The sequence below is a fragment of the Mesocricetus auratus genome, unplaced genomic scaffold, assembly GCF_017639785.1.
Source record: "Mesocricetus auratus isolate SY011 unplaced genomic scaffold, BCM_Maur_2.0 Super-Scaffold_15014, whole genome shotgun sequence".
In the NCBI taxonomy this organism is placed as follows: Eukaryota; Metazoa; Chordata; class Mammalia; order Rodentia; family Cricetidae; genus Mesocricetus; species Mesocricetus auratus.
Window position 1 is genome coordinate 37,066,237 of NW_024429186.1, and position 19,775 is coordinate 37,086,011.

A 19,775-nucleotide genomic window follows, 5' to 3' on the forward strand; every position below is an offset into this window, starting at 1 on the left:
AGGATACAGGGTGGACTAGAGTTCATCGCCGCCTTGGCCTCTCTCAAACCCTCTGGTGGAGCAGCCTTGCTCACACCTTCTGCTGCACAGACAATCGTGTTTTCAGTTACTTCCCCAGCCCACAAGGGAGGCTAGCTAGTGGCCAGTGGTGCTGAGGCATGATCGGAGCCTGAGTAATCAAGCTCTCTCTGAGGAATGTTAACGGGTGAGGGGTGGGTTTGGAGGGGAGGGATGCAGCTGAAAAGCTGAAGTACCCAACCACAAGTAAACTGAAGCCCCAGGGAAGCAGAGCTAGGCTGCAAGCCACTCAGGCAGGACAGTGAGCTCCCGGGATGCCTCCAATCCCAACGGTACCTCTCATATCCTTAACAACACATCACTTTTTACCTGAGGGAATTTATACTTGTTTTCTAAGTAAAAAGAGCCCATCTTATCTCAACCAGTACGTGTTCTGTGTATGTAGGTTGCTTTGGGAAGAATGCACAGGCTGGCTGTCTTAGCAAACACAGCCAACACCGCAGCTTACTTGGAAGCTGTTTGTGTACTTGAAATGAGCCTATCTCTGGGAAACGTCATGGCCTAATTTCTTCCTTTGCTCTTGGGATGTCAGAGTGAGCTAAGACTGTGCTTAGGCTCTGAAGAAAGGAAGTCTTGGCATCTACAAAAAAAATGGTTTGATCTTAAGAAGTCTTTCTTAATTTACTAGGCTCCAGGTTCATGACTCTGGGGGGGGGGGGGGGAGGCTTGAAACCATGTCTACCCAAAGGAAGCAAAGGGGTGTGGTAACTGTGTTGGTTCATCATTTCTCTGATTTCAGGGCTCAGGAAGGCTGAACTGGACAGAAAACTAAGGACAGATCTTGTCAATACAAGGCCTCATCTATTACGTCTGTAGCCTCTTGGAAATGTCCCCCCGGCAAGGCTGCCATCGGCACTTGACTGAAAACACATGGACAGAATCCACTCAGAGCAGGGATTCATTATTGGGAATAATAAAGGAAAGTTTTTATCCCCCCACCCCCACCCTCAGGGAGAGCTGCTTTCTGGAAGTCACAGGGCTTAGAGGGAATCTGAATCATGTCTGGTAAGAAGGGAGGAATAGAGGCACATTTCCAGAAGCCTTTTCACACAAAGTAAGATTGTCCTGGGCAACTCAAACTATCAGGCAGAGCGGCCACGACTCCTTTTAACCCACTCTTCTTTCCTAGAGCTATTAGGAACTAAAAGCACAGAGAGTAAAGTACTGAGTTAATTGGTCCTCCCTGGTAGTGCCCCTTTTTTCCAAAGAGGTCTCCCTCCCCCAGCACTGCTCCACAGAGACTGTTGATATGCACCACTCAATCCAAGGGGAGGGGATACACAAGGGGTGACTTTTGAGAGGAAAGCCATATGCCAGTACACTGAGGCAGACGGTTGTGTGGCCACTAGTATGGTGTTCTCTTTGGGGAAGTTTGTCCCCTCCTGCTTTCTTCCAGTGTTAAGTCTGGGAGAAGTGGGGTGTGTCATTTCTTGGGGGGAGTACTTAATTACTAGTGCTTGATGTGTGGGTATGTGTGCAAGAGAGAGAGAGAGAGAGAGAGAGAGAGAGAGAGAGAGAGAGAGAGAGAGAGAGAGAGAGAGAGAGAGAGAGAGCACCCTTGGAGAATGAGTGATTGCAGGCTTCCCTGGAGCTGGGGTTACAGATGAGTATGGGCTGCCTGCTATGGGTCCTGAGATCTTGAGATCTGAACTTGCATTCCCTTGGGAGAGCAGCAAGTGCTCTTAGACACTAAGCCATCTTCTGGGTCTCTTGATCACTTTTCAGATCCTCATCCCCCACCAAAGTAGCACGTGGACAGGCACATTGACACTGAAGTACAACATGGAATCACCACACGAATGGGAGCATGTACAAAGTCTCTCAGGCTCACACAGACTTGAGTCACTGCTATGTGGGCAGCAGAGTCAAATCGCCTATGATACTTGGTGATTTGTTGACTTTCTTTTCTCCCTGGTCTGCATGGGGTGCTAGAAAATATGTGTGTCATTTGATCTCTGTCTTCAGCTGATCCAGAGATGCAGGCATTGTGTTTTGGGGGTTTTGTTTTGTTCTCACCCTTGGCATATTCGGCTGAGAATTACAACGGGTCCTTCCTTCCCTATCTGAAAAGAGACCTCCAGTGTTGAAGTGTGAACTCTTTAGAGAATGGTGGTCCTTCCATAGCTACGGGACCAAAGTGATGTCCATGCCAGTGAAACCAAGTGCACAATGACTGACACTCCAGGGTGGTGCTAATACCCAAGAACAGTCCTCAGAACACACTTTGTCCTTGTTTCTTCCCCATTCTTCTCCTCTGTTTCTAGAATTATCTTTGAGCAATCTGAGGTTTTGACAGACAAACTTTCGCAGTCCTGACTAAGCAACTTTGCTTTGCCTGCTGCACACAGTTGAAAAGACAGTGTGCATAGTGTTCAGCATTTCTGAGTGGATCCAGAACTTCTGAATCTTCCTCAGGACCAAAGTACCTCAACACAGAGAGATACATATACATAACAGAATGACATCATCAATAAAAGTAGCACTAATACGAGACACCCTGCTAGCACACCCTGGGTAGCACCGGCCTGGCAGGCTCTCAGCCCTGCCTAGCTTTCAGTGTGCTTTTCCTGCATGCGTCTCCTGGTATTTATTTGAACAGTGATGGGCACGAAGAAGGCAATGGTGACACCTCTGCTATCTTCCTCAGCTCCAGGCCTAGGCTTGTGCAGCCACTACTCAGAGAAAGAACACTGTGACAACCAACCTCACCAGACTGCCAGTGTGTGTAGGGTGTCACACTCCATGCAGTGCCTATGTGAGCTGTCAGAGTGCCCAGGCCTGACCCAGCAGCATGTGGCAGGTCTGGGGGACCCTCAGAGCATGAGAGGACTGTGTGGCTTTGTCAGGCCCTGGGTATAGAGTTTTCAGATCCTTCTGGGGTCAAAACAAAAAAATAAAACAAATAACAAACAAAGCCAGTAGAAGTCTCCAGGATGAAGCCACTTAGTCAGCTGTTCACGTTTTGTGTCGGGGCGGGGAGGGGTGGCTTTCTTTACTAATATCTTCTCAGGGCCTTTTGAGTGATCTATCTGAACGTGTGGAGTGCTTCACTTTTCTCTTTTTAGTTTAGTCAAAGTGAAGAGAGACCTAAGTAAGAGTGGTAGAAAATAAACAACATTTTTCCTAAAGTGGAAAAACTGCTATCTTTTCTTCACTTACTACAAGGCTCATGGCTGACACTCCTATAAAAAAGCACAGATAAACAGAGAAAGGTTTATACATTTACTTACTCTTTTCTTCTTTCAAACCAAAGGTGTCTATTAAGTGATGCAAAAACCAAAACAATACATATGAATGTGTGTGTGTCTGTGTCTGTGTGTGTGTGCGTATCTGTTTGTTTGTGTCTGGGTGTATGTGTGTGTGTATGTCTGTTTGTCTGTGTGTGTGTGTGTGTGTAAACATTGGGGGAAATGTGTCCTCAAAGGAGAGAAGTGCAAAGGAAAGGAAGAAGACAAGACAGAGACCCTCTTGAGAGCCGCCATCACTAGGTACGAGTTCATGCAGCCATATTCTTGTGGCTCTCCAACCTGAAGATGGCTGCCTGCATATGCAAAACTGAGTTACGTAAGTGGAAGTGAAGCCACGTACTGGGGACATGAAAAGGTGAGCAAGGAGAGGGGAAAAGAGGTGTCACTGGGAAGGAAAGGGCCAGCAGGAACGGTAGCTCCCAGATAGCTTTGGCCAGACAGTCAATCCAAACACACGATGTTGTCCTGCTAGTAGCAATTTGGGGAAGCAGGAGAAGAGATCTTTACCTCCTTCCCAACCAGGCACTGTAGACAGATCTGGGAGAGTTGGCCCTGATAAGAATTCTTATACAACTGTTTTTTTGTTTATGCCAATTGTCCAAGGATCTTTACCTACAGGCTCCAGTAAAGTGTCTCAGTCTCCCCGTGCTGGGTACCAGAAACTGTAGGTAAGAAACCGTGGTACCTTTCCTTCCCCATGGCAAGGACCACGGTGAGACCTCTACGGCAAAAGACAGGTTAATGAGAGAAAAGCACATACATTTATCTAACATGTTTTATATGACACAGACGCCTTAGAGATGGAGACCCAAAGAAACAGGAAGATATGAGGATATTTTTTTCTTTTTAAAGAGAGTGGGCAGAAGTCTGATTGGAGGATAAGCAGGTATGACCTAATGACAGTAAGCTAGGGGGCAGAGCCAGCTGGCCTGCTGGCTCATGGTCTTCTCTTGATCTGGTGCTTCTGAGAGATAAGAGCATTCCTTTCCTCAGGGTCCAGGGAGGGCACCTCTGGGATGACGTCTTTATGACCTGTTCAAGGGAAAGCTGGCTAGGTTTTATGACCTGTTCAGGGGAAAGGGAGAGAGAGGGAGGAAGACATCAATCTTCCCTCTGCTGTTTCCTTCTATATAGGGATACTCTATATAAATCTCATCGCCATCTTCTCAAATACTGCTTTGTCGTCTCAAGTTAGCCAATTTGTGTCATGAGAATGAACAAGAAATTTACATTTAATCAGCTTGGCTTGCACAGAGCATTCTATGGAAAAACCACAAGCTCTCAAAATGCCCCTTACTCAGAGGAAGTACTTGGCTTCAGACTGGAGAGGCTGCCTTGGCAGCTCCTTCTGGACCTACATAAATCCCCTGGCTCCCTTATGCCTGGCATGTCTGCTGGCTCCTCAGGAACACACTTCTATCCCAGCAAGATGCCCTTCTGATTCCTGGCAGCACAGGCCTCACCATTATCTACCACGCGGCGTCATTCTGTTTTGCTGTATAGTTATTAGAGTTTTCTTGTGATTCACTTACTGAGGGGAGCACATGCTCTATCCTTTATATTATCATATACTCAATAATCACTGAGTTGTTTGCAGAGCCAGTCTCTCATCACCCTCTCCTCACTTTTTCATAGCACTCTGTTGGGTACCAATAGGAGGCAGGGAGTGAGATGTGGTGCTTATTCCACATGCCCCCCCCATGGCATTTAACATCTCTGAAGGGGGAGCAGGCAGTGATTCTACAGTTTGGGGTCACCAACAACTTTGATGATAGGTTTCCAGAGGCTGGAAAGGTTGTTGTTAAAAATACTTTTATAGTTGTGCATGGTGGTATATGCTTTTAATCCCAGGAAGGAGAGGTCAAGACTAGCCTGGTCTATATAGTGAGTTCTAGGCCAGCCAGGGCTGCATAGTGAGACCATGTCTCAGTAAAAATAAAATAACTTTACATTTATTCTTTCATCCCTTTTCCTTCCCCTTCCTCTCTTTTGCTCTTTTCGTGTATGCAATGTGTATGTGTTGAGGTCAGAGGACAATTTTGGGGAGCTGGTTCTTTCCTCCTGACATGGGTATTGAACTCAGGTCATCGGATTTAGTTGGAAGTATCCTTACCCGCTGAGTCACTTCGCCAGCCCTGGAAAGACTCAATACTTGACTCTGACAGGGCCTAACCCCCCCAAACATTGCATTGAATCAACTCAATCTGATACTTTGCCTAGGAGCCCCAGGGCAGTGGGAACGGGTGGGCTGGACATCCAAGGGAAAGAACTGAATTATCCCATGGGATACCAGTTGATTTATTTGCTAATTGAGTGGTCCAGCTTTGGGCTTCAACGCTAAAGAAATCACTTCATCCTTTATTAAATACTGCAAGAATCTCACTCTTTGTTCTGCAAGGCTACACACAATATACCGGTGGAATGTGAATTTATACTTACAATAGTTATGCCACTAATGACCTTCCAAACAACACTAATACCATGCAAGCTCTGCTTACAAGCTGGAGTCAAGCCTGTCAGTGAGTTCTGAGGCCACCGACCTCCCTCTGACACAAGAGCAGACCCCCACATCCATGCCCGCCTCTAGCTTCCCCCCATGGTTTCATGATTTCATTTGTGAATCAGTAACTCTTTGGAGACTCCAACTCTTTCACACCTATTCTTTTTATTTGGTGGACAATACTTTATTCGAAATGTTCCCTTCTGTAATTACAAATCTTGTTAGTCCTCCTCCTCTTCTCCCCAGGGGGATTGTGGGGTTTAATTAATTAATGTGGTTAAACCGCTTTGAGGTGCGTGGTTGAAAGGTGCTATGTAAGTGCAAATTATTATTATGGCTGCTGACATCCCATGGTGGTAAAGCCCCTAGCCCGCCACATCTAGAGACTGGACAAAGGCTTCTTCATCTTCACCTTCCCTTCCGGGTCTGAAATCACAGTTACCATCTCAACAGCAATCAACCAATTAATCCTCATTATGTTGGCTTCCGGTTCCTTTTTCCCAGCAGCACCCGGCTTGGTCTTGTTTCATTTCACAAATCACACCCCCATCAGCTCTAGACAAAGGTCACAGGATCCCTATGGCCTCTCTTGGCCTAAAAGGAAAAAGACAGAGAGAAAGAAAAGGAAAGTTAAAAAGAAAATGTTGTCATGAAATGTACTAGCGCCTCATTAGTAATCTAAATAAAGCTCTCCCTGCAGCAGCATTCCCCTCCCACAGAGCCAACCATGGCATGCCCCAGAGACACCCAGAAACGGCCCAGTGATGGTTAAGGTCCAGCAACTCTGGCTCAAGTGCCAAGAGCCACATACAAAAGGGGAAGTCTATCTGGGCTGGGTGGGAAAGGATCATCCAAAGACACAGGAGCCCCTCTTTGGGTTTCTGTCACCCCCAAGTTTCCCCTGAGAAAGCCAGCTGCCATCTGTAGCCTCAGGAAACACTCACAAAGGCTGGGAACCATGATTTAGATGTTTTATGCTACACCTAGCACACCACAACTTTAACAAATGCCCAGGACTTCCACTATGATGATAGCCATTGAAAGCAGCTCTGTGGGGGAGACTTGGCCTCTCATAGGGATGCTGCTGACCAAAACACTCCTTACAAGGTTGTGCCTCAGACTCTTTGTTAGGGTGGATGCGGGCAAGCCTCAGGGGGTCATGTCTTCATCTGCCTTCATTTATCCTCTCTATTGAAGGGCTCCTTCAGGACATTGGTCAGTCTCTGTGGGAAATGATTTGAAGAGCAACAAAAGAATTTGGGCCCTTTGGGGGGCCTTCAGAATTCAGTAAACATCTGGACATGGAAGGCCAGGTTCTCAAGCAGTCTAGCTGGGGAGATGTCAAAAGAGAGAAAGAGCTATGTGTGCAACGCAAGCGCTTAGTTTTGTGGTAACATTTGTTGTCCAAAGGCACAGACGCCCCAGTAGGTAGAGGAAAGATTTTTCAAAAGCTCCTCTATTTGTCAGGTTTTGTGAGTGCAGTTCACCCTTTGTTGGTTCTCATGGCACATGTGAGGAAATGGAAGTTTCGCATGGCTAGAGAACAGCGTGTGATGGACAGTCTGACTTGGTGTGGCTTATGAAAAAACTAAGTGAGGTTGCATAAGCCTTCCTGGTAGTCGCTCAGCATTCCTGTCACCCTTGAGGTTTGCAAAGCACTTGCTAGTCAAGGTAACTTACTGGATTCTCAGGATGAACACATTTTAATTGGCCAAAACAAACAAACAAACAAAACCCTCAAAAAACACAAAGAAAACAAAATAAAAACAAAACGAACAAACCAGAAAGGAAGAAAAGAAAGGAAGAAAAAAGAGCATGAGGGAGAAGCAAAGTGATTTGCATTTCATCACATGGGTGAGACTCATGACCTGAACTCTTGACTCTCAATGTTCCTTTTATTGTTGAGTCAATCCATTCAGAACACATTAGTCAGCATGATTCAACATTTGTCACTAATCAGTGTTAGTGACAGAACTAATCAGCATTCCCCAGTGTCCCCAAATCTATCCTCAAACAGCAAAAGAAATTGGCCGCTGTCAAGAGACAATGGGATGCAGTTTTCGTCAGTATTAACTATCTGAATCCAGTTCAAGTCCCCCATGTTGTCAGGCTCCTTGCCCAGTCATCCTAAGCTGGAATGAATCTATCTCCTTATCCCTTCCAAGCCCTACTAGTCAAACCTCTGTAACAGGTGTCACTTTGTTTTTGATTAAACTCATATAATTACATCTTCTTTTGAGCCAAAAGGGACTCCCCCACGTCCACTGAATCCGGAGCACCTAGCTTTGTAAACAATAGATGTTCAACTGGTATGTTCTGAACTGAAATAACCATCATGGAGCTTAAATCATATTCTAGAAAGAACACCAAGTCCTTTTTGGAAACAATTTTCAAAGAAAATCAACAACCTGAATTCATTTAACATCTTTTGGTATTATCACCTGGGCATTTTAACAAATGTAAATTATTAACTCTGCCAATGGCTTCCAGGTTCCATAGGAGGAGCCAGCCTAACTATAGTCCAGGTCTTAGAATAAAGCTTTTTTCTCTAACCTTATTTCAACTGACATTTTGTTCAATGTTTACAGAAAACAAAAGTTTAGGCAGGAAAAAATAAATCTGGGGGAAAATGTGTGTAGCCTGTGACTGTGGACCCAAGTCCATACCCTACATGCTAGTAGAAGACATACTGAAGTTCCCACTTAAAAGAAAAAATAAATCTGGGGGAAAAGTTGTATAGACTGTGACTTTGGACCCAAGTCCATACCCCCACACACTAGTGAACACATACTGAGGTTCCCCGCCTAAAAGAGGTTCTGTTTGGGGCTGGGGTGGGGTTGGACAGGATTTTTGAGTGCTGATCCTTGGTAGAGTAACTGACCCCTGTTGTGTATCTTTTTCTTCTGCTACAGTCTCTGGAACCAAAGAGAATTTTTAATACATTCAATATTTATGCCACACGATCTCTGTGACTGGCCTCTGACGGGGACGTGAGGTTGAGATACCTTCCTGCAGTGGTAGTAGAGGCCTTCTCTTACTTGGATACACGACCACTCAGATTAATAACTTTTCTTGTCACACACTTCACCTGCAGCTTGCCAACATCATATAAGCAGAAAAGAAGTGTGAAGCTTCTGGGTAATTTTCCTTAAAGGAAGGGAAATGTGTTCCCTCTCATCATTATTCTCCATCAAACACAAATCCTGCTGTCTGGATGGAGGACATCACGCCAAGCCATTCTGGGCTAAGATAACAATGGCGGTATGGGAGGTACGATGGAGAGGTAAGTCGATAGGCTGGTTGCCTGGACAAACAGGTCAGCTCTGAGCGCATTCCTCCACAGTGCTGTGTGGGAAAGTGAGAGTTCTCAGCACTGCTTACCTAGGAGTTATACCCAACAAAGTTTCAACCCAACTACCCTCAGGGAGTTTCTCAAGGGATCAGTATATCAGTATGACTGATGCATCTTTTAATTTAGAATCTCAAGATGCAAAATTCGGGACTGGCCTGCAGTATGCCAACAGAGGCCCAGCAATTGTGAGAAATAAAGTGTCTATAGCGTTTGCAGGGGAGGAGGCCAAAGGCATGAGTTTCTTAAACCTCAGACCCAGGCTGGATGCTTCGAAAGGGCTCCAAACCCACCCAGGGGGCAGCGAACACAACTGTTTCCTTACCTGAAGATGAAAGTGGTGGATGAGACTACAGTTTCTTACAGCAAACGTGTGTACAGCTGCCTTTGGGGGCAGGGAGAAAAATCTCATCAGCAAGCACCTAAGTGGATGCTAGAAGCACTCGCTTACTCTAGTGTGGATCTCAGTAGAGGACACAAAAGTCTGCCATCTACAGGCAGAGCCGACAGGCACACGAAGTGTCTGGGGAGATCAGCAAGACCCTCATAATTATATGTGATTGCACAGAGGTTGGCTCGCTATCTTCAGAGGGAGTGTAAGCAGAGATCTCTTTGGGAGGAAGCTGAAGCATTCGGTGCCTCGGGAAGCCATTGTACTTCTCATGCTTTCCCAGAGAAGCCTCCTACCTGCCTACTGAGAGATCTGTGAAGAGATTCTTTGCTCTAAATAATCCAAAGTTCCAAAAGAAAGAAAGGGGGTGGGGCGGGGGAGACTGAAGACATGTTTCTGCGGATAAGAGTGCTTACTGCTTTTGCAGAGGGTCTAGGTTTTGTTCCTAGTACACCCTGGTCACTCACAGCCAGATGAAACTCCAAGCCCAAGGGACTGGCCACTCTTCTGGCCACCTCAGGTACCAAGAATGCATGCAGAACACAGATACATATGCACATAAAATGAAAATAAATAGAGCTTTACAAAAATGTCCATAAACAGGGAGTTGGATTGCATGCAGTGATGGTTGCCTGAAGCAAATGAACATGAGTATGCGTGTCACTGTAGATATATCATAGTAACAAGATAAATAACAAAAGAAAAGTTGGGAAGTGTATATGATGAAGCACTTAATAAACTTCTAGAATGTGCCCCCGAGAGAAAGAATTCTATGTGGATTCACACCTAGACAGAAAAGCATTTAAGAATGGCAGGGAAGGAGTTATGACACTGTGGAGAGCTTTGACCTTGTGAACGGTGGTAACATGTTGGAGGGGTTGACATGGGGCTAGCTTTAGAGACTTGAGCTTTGTCAAGTTTTTTTTTTTTTTTTTTTTGGTTTCTCTGTATTGTTTTGGAGGCTGTTGGTCCAGCCTGGCCTCGAACTCACAGAGATCCCCTGCCTCTGCCTTCCAAGTGCTGGGATTAAAGGTGTGCGCCACCAACGCCCGGCTGAGCTTTGTCAAGTTTTAGTCCCATAATTAAAAAAAAAAAAGAAACCAATGGGTATTTGAAAACCCAATTCTAGGTACTACACGCATGTACAAGTCATGTTTTATGACTTCTGCATTGTTCTGTAGTAAAAATGTTTTCAAGCCGAGGCCAGAAATATAGTGTTTGCCTATAGTGTGCAGGGCACTGAGTTCTGTACCGACAAAGAGAAAGCTCCTTGAAACTAATGATCAGAGGAAAAAAAGTGAACAGGCCCAGGGTGGGTGTTGAAAGTCAACATGGAAGGGGGTGCAAAATAAATGTCAAAAGACACAGAGCTCTGCCACCAAGAGGCCTGGGGGAGCCTTTTGAGGTTGCACCAGTATTGGGGGGCAGGAACAAAGTGACAGTTCTGCCTTCCTCTCTATGACCTCTGGGAGGGGAATTAGTGTTGTCTGCTCCTCTAAACCCCAGGAAATAGATTGAGAATTTTCTGGGGGGGGGGGTTGGGTGAGGGAGAGAGAGAGAGAGAGAGAGAGAGAGAGAGAGAGAGAGAGAGAGAGAGAGAGAGAGAGAGAGACTACAGATTCCAAGTGAAGGGTAACGAGTATCTGGGGAAAAGGAGTTCTTTAATATTGTCTCCCAAATGGCTGAGGACTAAGAAAATGGGGTTGGAGAATATAACCCAAGTTTGTGACAAACATACACAGTAGATTAATGTCTTTCCCCATGAGTTCCCAAAGGTGCTCAAACAAGGCATTTGATGCTAAAAGCAGACACACAGCTCTCCAAAGAAACAGCTGTATTTTCTAGTTCCATCTGAGTCTGCAGAGTAAGTGGTTGAAGCTAGTTTTGCATCTAGCACCTTCTAAAGACCCGCGCTGGGGTAGCCCAGTCTCCTCTCAGGCTTCCCCACCCCAACTCAACTCCTTCAAATCTAAACTAGTGCAGGACAGTCCAGAGCCCAGAGCCCAGAGCCCAGAGCCCAGAGATCTTGCTAGACCCTGCTGTTATAAAAACAATGGAAGATACACACATTTCCGTCTTACTGTGCAATGAAGCTGTTTTCTGTCATGCTTAAAACAACTTGGTTTTCTGTTTTCTTAACTACTTCTTGGATTCCTGAGGGAAGGAGAATGCAAGGCAAAACAGAAACGCTGGGCCTCATCATCCATCTTCTCTATTTCTGCGCCAGCTTCCTCCCTGGAAACTCCTTCACCCAGTCATAGGCTCCAAGAAATCAGGACTGGCTCTAGGAGAACCCTGCACCCTGCTACTCCCAGCATCAGCAACACACTCAGCTGTCCACTGGGAGTCCCTGCTCTGTTCCTGGTGGCATATTTGGCGCTCACTGAGACATCAGGCATGAGCAGAGAAACTTGGGTCAAGTTGGAGTTTCCTGCAAATTCTCCCTTTCCTTTCATAGCCAGGCGCTCTGGGTGGGGGCCACGCCATTAAAACCCACCCCCAAAGTCAGCTGCTTTCCCCTGGCCGGCGGTCGTGGCACCTCTCTGCCTCATTCAGCCCTTTGCAAACTTTTCTGCTTGGTGGGTACCAAGGCTTCCATGGAGGGGAAAAGGAAGATTAGATTTGCAATTCCTTTCCATTCCCAAGACTCTCATTCCAGCTGTACAAAGGGCTGGACTCTCCCACTAACTGCACCTGGCCCCCTGTTAGAGGCCAGGCCGCTTGGAAGCTGGTGGCCACGCTGGTCATGTGCTTGGCTTCCTCTCCTTTAGGGCCTAAGCATTTCCAGGGTCTAGGGCCCAGGCTGGAGGAGGCAGAATCCCAGACAAAGAAGATGCAAACAGGATGGTATTACCATGTTAATGGCTTCAGTCCAGCAGTCTCCTGAAGATGCCTGGGAGGGTGGTTTTCTTTCTTTTACTTTTTCTTTTCTTTTTTTTAAAGGAGAATAGTTCCGCTTTCTATTTTACTACAACAATAGCATGGACTGGCTCCTTCAAGTGTTTCAAAAAGCAGCTTGAGAAATCTCTACCCAGCCCCTTGGTCTTTCCAGCCTGCCCTTTCATTGTCCCTCCCATCCCAGGGAACAAAGGGGAGGGACCAGTGTCAGGCCCCCAGTTGCTGCCTGCCCTGGGCTTCCTAATCCTTGAGAACCAGTGAGGGGAATGGCCTGTGGAGCTGGTCAATCCCATTTTGCCCTCACCTTTCATTCTCTCCCTCCGCTGTGCGCTCAGAAGGCTTCAGGTATTAGGCATCTAGGGGTTTGCAGAGGATAAAAGGCCCGAGGGACCATTCCCACGGTCACTGACAGCCCCACCCCCAGAGCAGCCTGTGAGAGCTAACGGCACTTTCCCATCACTCCAGCCCGGCTCCCTCCCAGAGGCAGACATCAAGCTACAAAGCACCTGCTTCTCTTAGTGGTAGCCCAAGACCTGCTCCAGTCTCCCAGGGGTCTCCCCACCACTCTTCTGTGTGCCCTGCAGGCATGAGGTCCTACCTGGAGCTTCAAGTTCACTTTGCCTGTGAGAGCAACCCCTCCCGGCTACTGCAGGCATCTCCCCCGGGGTTAGGACACAGGCAGCAAGGCTTCCCTGCTTCAAACCCGGGGAATATGCAGACTTTTCAGCATGCTTGTCTGCTAAGAATGGAGGAAAGGAAGCTTGTGCTTCGACTGTGGTGATCTCGAGGGAACAATTGTATCAGGAGAGGAGAGTGGCCTCCCAGGAAAAGCAGTGGAGTCTGGAGGACTTCAGTCATCACCCAAGCTGTTTACTGCAGTCCAAGTCACAGGCCATGTGATCTACATACACAAACTGATAATGCACATATATGCGCACACGAGAACTAAACATCACAGGGAAGGATGCCATGCACGTGTTATATGTAACCTGATATTCTGCACACCTTCCTCCCCTCGCTCCCCACCTGCCCCTCTCCTTCAATGTTGGGTGTGCTCCACCAGTCTCATTATGGCCCACTAACAGGTTACTGTACAGTTCTTGAAGTTAGAGCCCCAGAGACTTTTCTCAAAATCTCAGCAGAGCAGCAACCCAAAGCCAAGAGTTCTTTCTAATAAAAAAGGCTACTGATTTTTGGGGGGAGAACAGCTCGTGTTGACTCATTTTCCTCTCCCCTCCCTGTTTCCCTCACCCCCCCCCCCACTCCAAGAAGACCCAGGAGCACATGGCAGGATAGCAGGCTGTGAGTTTGCATTCAGAGGTATTGCTGACAGGGGAAGCAGGGTTCCCTAGAGAGGGAAGTGCTTCTGGGGGAGCAGAACAGAGACAGCAGCCTAGAAGTCAGCCTGTGGGGTTTGGAGGTCCTCCCCTGGGCATGCTTTTATTAGCTAGGGACTTTGTGTCATGACATCCGCTTGAATTTTTCCCTTTGCTGGACACATTGCTCCAGGTTCATCCCCTGCAGTAACACACGTTCTTTGCTGGTTTCTAGCTTCCTCTGTAGTTGTTCTTTGCATCATCATCATCATCATCATCATCATCATCATCATCATCGTCGTCGTCGTCGTCGTCATGGTTAGTGAGTGTGCATGCCCATGCACATACATGACACAGCATGTATGTGGAGGTCAGAGGGCAGCTTTTGAGACACGTTCTCGTCTTCCACCTTGTTGTTTCTTCTTTCTCTTTAGATGCTATTTTGTGTGTAAGAGTGTTTGCCTGCAAGTGTGCACCATGTGTGTGCCTGGCGAACAGAGGCCAGCTGGGGCATGGGACCCCCTGGAGCTGCCACAGAATGCTGGGAATCACACCAGGGTCCTCTGCAAGAGCAGCAGTCACTTTTAACCACCCAGCCATCTTTCTAGCTTCTCTCCACCTTGTTTTGGAGAGGCCATGCTATGTAATCCAGGCTAGACCAGCTTTGGGTGATTCTCCTGTCTCTGCTTCTCATCTCTTCACAGGACTGCTGTGATCACAGATGTGTGCCACTGCCTCTGCTTTTTTGATTTCAATTTTTTTTTAAACGTGGATTTACTCAGGTTGTTGGGTTGGTGAGACCCTTACTGTTGGATTTTGACCTCCACCCACCAAGTGTATATCCAGTTTCTACTCTTCTCTAAATAATTCCTTCTTCTCTGCCTGCATCATGATCTTAGGAGTGATCATGAGGGAGGTAAACCAGGGAACCTTGTCCCTGCCAATACTCGAAGTGTTATCCAAGCTTAGAAATGCTTCCCAGCAAGGCTTTCAGTACAAGCCTTGGGCAGAGCTGATTCTTTTCTTCTTGAATTCAGCTTGCAGTCTTCCTTAGACTTTCTGAAATCTTCATCTTGGCTTTCTATTTACTAGGCCACTAATCTTCCAAGACAGCCTCTAAAACTGGAGCACTCAAAACCCACACTGTGTGCTGGGTAAATATAAACCCAGCTTTCTGATCGCTTATTAGTTATACACCCTCAGAGAGTGTGTAACAAAGGGGCCTGCTGTTTGCTTTGCTTAATCTGGTCTTAAAATCTCTGCTTCTTTGTCAGAAAACAATATTTGCAATTGTTAAAAAAATATTTACCAAGGAACTTGGATAGCGTAAGTCAAAGGCTAAGAGCCAAAGGTCAGTGGTTCTTACCCCAAATTTTTGTGGACCTGAGAGTCTCCCGCTGGGGAGCTCAGCTGCACCAAACAAACACACTGCTTGAGAGTCCATTAAGGAGCAGACATTTTAGAGGGGGTGGAAGGGGAGGGCTGCAGCCTTGCCCTCATCCAGAAGTGGGAACTCCCCATCCTGCCTCTGCAGGGTCTCTGCAATGAAGTCTCCTCCTGGAAACTGAAGCAACTGACCTATTTTACAAACCTGGAGGGAAATCTGCATTCATAAAACCCTGCCAGGCAAAGCAACGACAAAGCCTCTGGTTTAGGGCAGATGTTCACCTGTGTATCCCTGTGGGTGGGGTCTCTGGTCTAACAGTGGGGGACAAATGTGTATCCTGAACATTCTTAATCCATAGGGAAGTTTTAGACATTTGACTCCGGGGGCAGAATAGTCCAACTCTTAAATTTGCCCTTGTATGTTTTCTGGAAAGACCTGGCCACATCAAGAACCCCTCCTAATGTGCATCTAGGGTTGAACCTCCACTCAAGAGAGTTCCAGGGCATAGCCTAGTGGAGTTGAGCTTTGAACAAGAACCCAGCTGCTTTCAAGTCGAGGTCCATAATGTCACAAAGGACAAACTGGACTTCAGCATAGGGAAGCAGGGTTCCACGAATCCCACACGCAGCCCTGCAGTTTGTGGGTTAAGAGGGAGATCTTTGCCAAGCCGGCACTGACAACTTTGTGCAGAGTTCACACCACGGGATCTGCAAAGGGGATGGTGGGGGCAAGGTCTCACAATCAGAAGTGTTCTTGACATTCTCCTAAGATAAATAAATACCTGCTTTAAAGGAGACTGTCCTTGGGTCATTTACAAGATCATTATGGAGCTGAGGAGACAACTCAGCAGGTCAAGTGCTTGTGGGAAAGTGTGGTGACTGAAGTTCAGAACCCCAGAACCCATGTGAAAAGTTGGTGGTTGTGGCAGCTCACCAACAATCCCAACACAGGCGATAGGGACAGAAGAGGCAAGCTGGCTGGCTCTACTAGCCAGAAGGGAGAGCTCCATGTTCAGCAAGGGATCCGGCCTCAAACATACAGCAGACAGTAATTGAGGAAGACACCTGCCAACCTCAAGTTTCAATAGGCACAGGCACCTGACCATATACATGAAAACACACACATATACATAAGCATATATCTCAAGAATCTATGGTCTTAGTACTTCATATTGGTCTGCAGAATCTCTTAATGGGTTAAGCACTCATTTTGTTGTTGTTGTTATTGTTGTCCCATTTGGAGGGTTTTCTGCTTGCTTTTCTTTTTCTTTTGTTTGTTATAATGCAACACTAGAAGTGAGCATTCCACCATTGAACAACAGCCCATCCCTTCCACTCTGTTATTACATCTCGTAGTTCTCCCTTCCTCCTGTCAAATTCTTGTTACAACTTGCCAAATCTCTTGATCTAATCAGCATTAAAAAAAATCACCAATGATTTCGCTTTGGCCTTTGAACTGTCCTGAATGCATCAAAAGGACCCAAGCAGTGCTTGTCACTGGCTATGGGCAGCACTGAGAAGAACATCCTCACAGAGATCGTTTAGTGGAAGGACTTACCTTGAAGAACCAGGCCCTCCCCCTTGATGGTGTAGATGAAGGCGGTGAAGGCAGCCAGAGGGGACTTGGCAATGAGAATCTGCACAGAAAGCACATTTCCAGGGTTAGAAGTTTACCAGGAGCCTTTGCTGGTTCCCTTTCTCCCTTTATAGCACATGACTACAATACATTGGATTTATTATCAAGAGTATTTTAGAGGGCTGGGCATGATGGTGCATGCCTTCAATCCTAGTTCTCAGGAGGCAGAGACAGGCAGATCTTTATGAATTTGGGGCCAGTCTGGACTACAAAGTAAGTTCTGAGATAGCCATGGATATGAGGAGAGATTTTGTCTCAACAATGCAACAATAACAACAAAAAAATGTTTTAGAACCAAATGTTCAAGTGAGTATTAATCATCTCAAAGTATTCAACTAGGAAAAATATTTATCTCAAACACTATACCACTTAGTCAGTGGTTCTCAGCCTATGAGTTGCAACCCCTTTGGGGATCCCTTTCACAGGGATCACCTAAGACCATCAGAAACACAGATATTTATATTACATCTCATAACAGTAGCAAAATTACAGTGACAAAGTAGCAATGAAATAATTTTATGGTTTGGGGTCCCCACAACATGAGGAACTGTATTAAAGGGTCCCAGAATTAGGAAGGGTGAGAACCACTGCACTAAATACTATATATATATATATAGTATTTAGTATATATATAGTATGTATATATATATAGTATTTTGTAATACTATATTCTTTTTTTTTTTTTGGTTTTTTTTCGAGACAGGGTTTCTCTGTGGCTTTGGAGGCTGTCCTGGAACTCGCTTGGTAGTCCAGGCTGGTCTCAAACTTACAGAGATCCACCTGCCTCTGCCTCCCGAGTGCTGGGATTAAAGGCGTGTGCCACCAACGCCCGGCTGTAATACTATATTCTTAAACAATATTTCCTCCAGAAATAAGATTATTTTATGTGACATGGTCAAATAGTTACCTCTCTGCTCAATGACAAACCTACCCCAATTTTCTAATTTTATCCATAACTTAGCTATTTAAAAAAAACAAAGCTACCCTGAAAATAGTTACTATCATGACAAATATTCAAAATAGCTTGCAAAGCAATGGTATGCTGTTTCATTGATTCTGGCCCTGATTCCTTACTGAGGGGGTTTCTATCCTTTATCTTATGACTGTATTTTCTCTAACTGGAAGCCTTGTCATGCATTTTTGCTGGACTTTGACTGTGGGTTTGGCTGCATGGCTTATTTTTGGCTTATGCCAGTTCCCAGCCTAGACCTCAAGATTTCCATCTGTTCTTTTATACTCCTGTCATATCCAGAGGAAAACAAATTCAAACTGGTCAGCTGTCTCAGGAGAATCAGAGATGCCTGGGACAGAGCTAGCCACCCAGGCCCAGCTGCAAGGGACCCACATGTGTGAGAGTTAATATTGATGCATGCCTCTGAATGCTTGATGATGCTGTTAGGAAGTATTTTTGTACATGAGTTGACCTGCACTCCAGCAAACATGAAATTCCAGAAGTGTTTGGAACAATGACATTCTCCTAAGACAAATGGCTCTTATAAAGAAGGTGATTATTTGGTAAAAAGTTATTTGTATAGAATTATTTTGCAGAATATGCATGCATGCATGCATGCATATATGCGTATATATAAAGTGCTGCATGTATATACATACATATATATGTGCATATCTGTAAGATGTATATATGTGTGTGTATATATATGTTCATACATGCACACACACACATATCAAGTGCTTACCAATGGGTATGTGGACTAGTTATCTGAAACACAAAAATAATCAGCATGTATTTATTTGGAATGAAATAAAAATTTCAGAATGGCAAGATGGCTTACTGGGTAATGGTGGTTGCCATCAAGCCTGAGAGTTTGATCCTCAAGACCCAGATGGTAAAAGGAAAGGAAACAAGAGAAATCAACTCTTATAAGAATCACAAGAATCAAATCTTCCTCTGGCCTTCATATGCATGCCCTGGTATGTACATGCAAACACATTCACATAAATATTAAAAATAAAGTTTTATTTAAAAGTTTAGGAAATAATTGGTTGATTATTTTATTTTGATATTTCTACTCAACAGAGATGATGTGTATCCTTTTTTTTTTTCTGAGACAGGATTTCTCTGTGTAGTTTTGTAGACCAGGCTAGCCTTAAACTCACAGAGATTCGCCTGCCTCTGCTTCTCAAGTACTGGGATTAAAGATGTGTGCCACCACTGCCTGGTGTGTCCTGTTTTATAAGTAAAAATAACTTCATTAAAAATTGTGACAGTTTGTCACAGAGTCATGTTGGTGGTCAAGGAAGTAAAGAAAAGGAATAAATGATTCCAAATGATTAAAAAGCTTATACATGTATCTCAGTCCATATCAATTCAATATCTACCGACAGTCAATTATATAAAAAAGATTACAAGTTTGGTGACAGGCTTGAATCTCATCCTTCAATTAGGTACCTTCAATTAGGTACCTGGGTAGAACCTATGGGTTTCTTTTATTAGTAATTCCCTTTTTTCTTTCTAGTAAGTAACTTCCAACTTCCTAGATTTCTTTGCCTTTTTTTTGCACCTAAATGTGGCCATGCGCACAAGCTGTGTTCGATTAACAGAATTCTAAGTAGAAATGCCAGGTAAAACTTTGGATTATGTTTTTTATAAGGAATTGAACACCCTTCACTTCTCCCTTCCTCCTTTCCAAAGGCAGGAACACGTTCCAACTACATGGACACTGCCGATGATGAAGCTATGTGTGAGAACAAAACTAAACAATCTGAGAGAGTATCGTTTCCCCCAATCCAGGCCACCAGGCCTTTTAGTACAGAACTACTTGTCTCAGCTTCTGGATTCCAGATGCATTTGTTACTCACACTGTAGTCTGAACCACCAATCCTGTGACTCTGGACAGCCTGAATGTTTGGAGTCTTAGTTTTTTTTCATATATTAAATAAAGATTGAAAATACCTATCTATCTACATAGATTATGGTAAGGATTACATTAAGAAAAATGCTTGTCACTATAC

The 19,775-nt window shown here is 45.3% G+C and overlaps 1 protein-coding gene across 2 annotated transcripts in view; it reads right to left on the minus strand.

Annotated features, from left to right (window-relative positions):
• Window positions 1–5,972: 5,972 nt before the first annotated feature.
• Rad51b (RAD51 paralog B) overlaps window positions 5,973–19,775 on the minus strand; it is a 536,305-nt gene continuing 522,502 nt past the window's right edge. The window contains exons 11-13 of one of the 2 annotated variants that reach the window (XM_021228781.2): window positions 16,725–16,803; window positions 9,501–9,560; window positions 5,973–6,420 (exon numbers count right to left, since the gene is read on the minus strand). In XM_021228781.2, the coding sequence (XP_021084440.1) occupies window positions 9,526–9,560; window positions 16,725–16,803 (114 nt within the window). In that variant the 3' untranslated portion in view covers window positions 5,973–6,420; window positions 9,501–9,525. The remainder of the gene's footprint in view (window positions 6,421–9,500; window positions 9,561–16,724; window positions 16,804–19,775) is intronic. The other variant, XM_013115333.3, reaches the window with a different exon arrangement.